Raw genomic sequence first — 6,000 nt, 5'->3', positions numbered from 1 at the left:
GTACATGTTGCAGCTCTTGAAAGGAAGTGTGAAATGGGGTCTGAATGGATGAGTCTTGAGTGCTCTGTGTGAGAATTCACAAGTCTGTATTAAGCAACTTATATTTATACAGTGACTCTGTATACAGCGAGAGCCAGCTTTAGAAACCGAGATATTCCAGAGAGGAAGTACCTTGGTAATGTCACTAAAAAGATATAGTTCTATATTAGAACCTCCATTCAGGGCCCTCCATTGCAGAAGGAGTCCCTCTGATTCCTAACTGTGGCAGGGAAATTTACCTGTGCACTATACTTTCAGTTGGCTTTTATTATACCATCTTTGTTTTATTGGGAGGCCTGTTTGCTGTACTGGCTTCCAGGTTGGCTAGGTGTGCTTATGGATTCAGCATAGAGAAAATCGGGATAAAAAAAGGTAAGGGCAAAATCTTTTTGAAATGGCTCACGTTTTGCGTGTTGATGTGAGAAAGCAAGAATTACATTTGGTATGAAAGGAGTACTAGCTTAGAAAGTGTCTTTTGTTACAGTGCACTAAATGTGACGTGTCCAGGGAAAGTTTGGTTTGGTTTACCAAATCAATCTTTGAGTTGATTAACAGGTTAGTGCTTTTGGATGTTACTATCTTCAACTTTTAAGAGTAAGGGACAAGATATTTTTTACCAATGTAGTTATTACTAGCTGCACAAACATACACATACAGAAACCTCAGCACCTATATGTGCATGCAGATAAACAGATGCACACAAGAGCACTGTAATCTTTGCCTTTTCAGTCTGTATTTGCGTACTGATTCTCAAATGCGCAAGCTGATATGTGCAAACAGTGTCTCATGTACATAGGTATTTAAACACCAAGGCAGAGTTCATAACAAGTGAGGAATACACATACATGGTCAAGCAGTCTCTCAAGACCATAACTCCCCACTCTGTATACTGCAACTATTGAGAAAATTGTCTTAAGTTGTTTTTCATTATTTTAGAATAGCCTTTCACGTGGTCCAAACAGACTGGACAAGGATGGGATTAAGCGTGTGTCATGGTTTTGGCTGGGATAGAGTTTACTTTCTTACTAGTAGCTGGCGTAGTGCTATGTTTTGGATTTAGGATGAGAATAATCTTGATAGCGCACCGATGTTTTTAGTTGTTGCTAAGCAGTCGAGGTATTTCCTACTCGCTGGTGGGGCAATGAGGAGCAGACTGGGAGTGCACAAAAAGTTGGGAGGAGACATAGCCAGGACAGCAGATCCCAAATGGCCAAAGGAATATTCTGTGCCATATGATGTCATGCTGAGTATATAAAGCTGGGGGAAGAAGGAGCAGGGGGGACGTTCAGAGTTACGGAGTTTTTCTTCCCAAGTAACCATTCCATGTGATGGAGTCCTGCTTTCCTGGAGATGGCTGAATGCCTGCCTGCCAATGGGAAGCAGTGAATGAATTCCTTGTTTTGCTTTCAACCTGTGAGTATTCTCACTTCTACTCTTCTGATTCTCTTGCCCATCCCACCATGGGGGGAGTGAGCAAGCAGCTCTGTGGTCCTGGTTGCCAGTTAAGGTTAAACCATGACAATGTGCTGAAAACAAGTCCACCACCAAAAGATTTATGATCTTTTGACCCCAGTCCTTCCGGTGTGCATTGTGGAACTTTTGAGATGGTATTAATAGCTCCAAAGGACATCACAAGGATCATTCCTATGACGTATCCAGGTCACTTACGTACCTGGTTACAATGCGATTTGCAGGACTGAAGAGCTCGCCCTTCATGTCACTTCATGTTGCCTCCGACAACTGTTGCAGGCTGATTCACTTCGTCATGTCCAAGGGAGGGCTTGACATTCTCATCAGCTCACCTGGATTGTGTGGGCAGAAAATGAAGGGAACACCTGTGCTACTGGCAGACTGTAGGCATCTCTGTTTGCCAAAATGTTAAATTAATCTGATTCTCTGCTGTTCTTTTGGCTGCTGAGCAGAGGTGGGGTTTAGTTCTTAAGTGTTAGCTCTTTACACATTCTGGCACGTGGGAAACAGCATAAAAGAGAGGCCACCACAGTAGCTCATATTACAAGCTGTGCTGGTCTCTTTTTTTTTTTTTTTTTTTTTTTTTTTTTTTCTGGTAGGTGTGTACAGGTTTTCTGTCATTGGATAATCTGTGTTAGCTAATTTGTTACAGTTATTAATAGCTGTATATGCAAGAAGGACAGAATCCTACCCCACAGCAAAAGCTAGTCAGAATTAGCTGAAGCGATACAGTAAATCTAAGTCTTACAGTAAATCTGGGGCTGTTACTGGCGTGCCTTAAAAGAGGTATCAGGCCATGTTAAAACAGAACATCAGAACTGAGATATTCCAGGGTATGTGCCAGGGAAGTGTTTTACTTGGTCAAAACTAAGAAAATTAATTCACGCCTGGCATAAGATGGGAAAGGGTAGGCAGAGTAGTAGAGAGGTGTTATCAGCAACTGAGCCCACTCTTCCTTTCAGACTCAGGTATGAGGCAATCGCTTTAAGGTGATGAGCATCAGTGTTCATTGGTGCAACCAGTAGAGAAGAAATGAGACTGCATCTGTATATCACAGTATGTGTCTGCACAGCAGCAGCAAATTCCAGGAAGATAAGGCTTTCTGAAGCTTTTAGTAGCTTCACTGAAGGAAAATGTTCCACCCCCCTCTAATTTTCCATCCCCGTTCAGATTTGGTGGTGGCTGGATGTGTTGGCTTTAGCCATCTTGGGACACAGTGTCTGGCAAAGCCAAGGGTAACAATCTGTCTGCTTCTCTGTCAGGACAAAGATGGCTGGTGGCCACACAAAAGGAAACAAAGTTTGATTTAGTGAATAAGAGTCTTCTCTACACAGGTACAAGTGATGCTATCAGCTCAGACATCTATGGGCTGCGTACTGGTCAGTAGATCGGTTAGCACAGGTTTCCTCTTCTAATGCAGGTGGTGAGGCACAGCTGTTCTTATGAAAACACAAGTGTATTTTTGAGGTTCTGCAGTTCACGTGATCTGCATCACACTCTTTCCTAATACAAATGTGTTTGGCCTGGGAAGATGATTTGGAAAGTTACGAGGCAGGAAAATTTATATAAAATGACTGGAACTCACCATCTGATGTCTCCCTCGGTCTGGCTGTGCGATCTCTCTCTTCTGGGGAGTGGAATCACTTCCGTGTGATTCAGCCCGGATGGCTTGCTTGGTGGTTTACCCTCTCAGCGGGAACTGATTACAACAGTATTGGTGGTAATGTTGTTTATTATTTTAAATGCACATCCAAAAGGCTGAGAGTGTTGTCTTTATCCACCAAAAAAGGATATTCTGATGACACATCTCAATGTAACTGCCTTTTTTTTTTAAATCTGAGCATCCTTTTATGTATTAGATTTTGGTGGCTGCAAGTGAATGAGCAACTGGTCAGGTGGGTTTGATTCCCTAGCCTCTCACAATGACAGCCAGAGAACTGGAATTACTGGTCAGCTACATCCAACCCTCAGCAGCAGCAGATTAACATGACAGTGTTGACTTACATTGGTTGAGATTCTGATTCATTGTGCATATGCCTAACTAAAATATCAATCTTGGGATTGCTGCAGAGTGTAGGTAGCTGAATTTTGTTCCTTCTGCCTCTCCTTTAAGTCATAGTAAAACAGAAAAAGTGTTTTAGATGTGTGCTTGTTTTAGATGGAAGCTGTTTTACTACCAGAGTAAGCCTTATAACATCCTCTCTGATGCCTGTGTTTTCAGGTGATGCTGGTGTTTCTTCTGAATATTGGTGCGCTCCTAATTTGTTTCATCAGTCTTGCTGAGTAAGTAGATTGCTGATGTTTATCCAAAAAGCTTGTTTAAACAAACTGTAGAAACCAGCTGCTGAGCTGACATGTTTTCTAAGCGCTGGTTTGTGGCCACAGATAAGAGTCAGAGGAGCCTATGGGCACTGAGGTATGATGGGCCCCTTTGAGGTCTACGGGTTGTCAGGTACATATTCCTCCCGTCCTTTAAGATGCTAATACTTTACAGGGATTACAGATGCCGGAAGGGCATACCTTGGGCATAACTGCATGTTAGCAGCAGCCTGAGCAGTGCACGGAACTACCCAATGCAGCCAGAAAGGAAAAATTGTGGTTTATAACTTTGTTACGGCTGTTGAGGTTTCACTGTATGTAGGTTTTTTAGTGTGTATACCTTCAAGGCTGCATTCTCAGAAGAACTGAGGGACAGATGTCCAAATCCTACAGCTCTTGAAAAGGGTCTGGCACCTGTTTTGATACAGACGTTTTCAAAAGCACTCAAAGCCCAGCTGTTGCTATTGCAATGTTTAAGAGAATGCTCGACTTCCAATAAAGCTCACCACCCACTACCCAAAGTCTGGCCATCTATTTTTGGTACCTAAATGGGAATGGAGCTCTTCTATAAAATCCAGCCTTTGGAAATATTTTTATGGGAATAAAATAACAAGACTGAGTAGAAAAGCACACTGTAGCCTCCACCAGTCTTCAACTGAATACATATATTTTGTAGAATATGCTCAGGGGTAAAAAGATATTAATATGTAAACCCCTTTGATTGATTTAATATGCCAGAGCATTGTTCTCAGTTCTTTGCTTGGACTGGTGCACAACACTGGAAAATTAAATGGAATCATAAAATGAAATAAATAAAATATAAAAGCTGTGGAGCACTCTGAACTGAATTCAGTCAGCAGGGGTAAACCTAAGAAGCAGAATTATACATCAAGAGCAATCCAATGTTGTGTTTAATCCCAAGACGTTATAAATCTGACAAACACCTAGGAATAGCTTCAGAGGGAAAGAGTTGGGTTTTTTTAAGGAATAAACAGGCAGTTAATCCTATTCACAGAGTTCTTTCCATGAATAGTGTTACACCAGTAGGTGAGAGTAGATGTTCACCTGGGCTGACCTTTGGGACTAATCTACTTTGTTGTGTTTCTGTGTACAGAATATCCCCTGCATGGGTGGGGAAGAGGTGCCTCAGATGGCTCATAATTGATGTACCTAGCGTGCCGTCAGCCTGGTATGGGCAATATGTCAGCCAGGGAGTGTGAGAACGTGGCCTGTAGTCTCTTCAGGCACTGTCAGACACTGGTGGTTGGACCAAGTGATGCCAGTGGGAGAAGCTTGTTCCCACAACTTTCTGCTGCCAGATTCTACCACTTGCATCAGTCTACGCTGTTACGCCTCAAGCACTCTGTAAGCCTATTTCATGCCAGGACAGTGAGGCCGGCCTAGAAAACTTAAATTGGTGTTGCAAGCTAACCTGGCAGAGTTTGATGGAATCTACTCAGTGCTGCAGGTACTCCCTTGGCAGTTGGAAGGCCGTGTTCAGGAGGGGTTCAGTGAGAAGTAGCTACAGGAGCTCTGTCTTCTGCTGACTAAGCTGAATACAGAAGAGTAAACTGGTCCACAGGAGAAGGGTGAAACTGTTTTCCTGAAGAAGTCAACAAAGGATTTGCATAAGTTCTCTATAAATATAGGAAAATGAATTTTTCCAGTAGATTTGCATGATAGATAAATAATGTCATGTTTTAACATGCTTACTAACGCTAATGAAAACCTGCTATTAACAGTCATTTATTCTGCCTAACTCGCTGAGGAAGTAGAGATTTAAATTACACAAAACTTTGAATACGTTTAAATTTTGGTTTAGTGATTATTTTGTAATAAAACCCCAAACCAAATGTCACTTTATAGCCAATCTATTGCTTGGGTTTGTTTTCTTTTTTTTGCCTTTCCCTCCACTGGCTGTGATGTCTATTTCCTATTTAGAGCAGGAGAATTCAAGATCTCCATTATGTAGATACAGGCTTCAATGCTTTCTTCCCCCTTTACTTTGGGTTACGGGTAAGGGCGCTTTATGGGAAAGTGGAGTTAAAAATGAACTGTATTTGAGAGCAGTTTACCTGTGTGGACAGCAGGTGCTCTGTAGTGTAATGTTTGATTTTCTTAGCTTAACTCAGAGCCGCTCTGGTTTTTCACCTTTTGTAATTATTTTCTGCC

The 6,000-nt window shown here is 42.0% G+C and overlaps 1 protein-coding gene across 1 annotated transcript in view; it reads left to right on the top strand.

Moving 5' to 3' along the window:
• Positions 1-3,930: 3,930 nt before the first annotated feature.
• Positions 3,931-6,000, top strand: part of KCNU1 (potassium calcium-activated channel subfamily U member 1) — a gene marked incomplete at both ends in the record, with an annotated part of 44,103 nt that continues 42,033 nt past the window's right edge. The window contains 1 exon segment of the mRNA XM_082495838.1: positions 3,931-3,961. Coding sequence (XP_082351964.1) covers positions 3,931-3,961 — 31 coding nt within the window.

The sequence above is a fragment of the Vanellus vanellus genome (assembly GCF_965231255.1).
Source record: "Vanellus vanellus genome assembly, chromosome: 26".
Taxonomy (NCBI): Eukaryota; Metazoa; Chordata; class Aves; order Charadriiformes; family Charadriidae; genus Vanellus; species Vanellus vanellus.
This window is presented reverse-complemented; position numbering and strand designations above follow the sequence as displayed.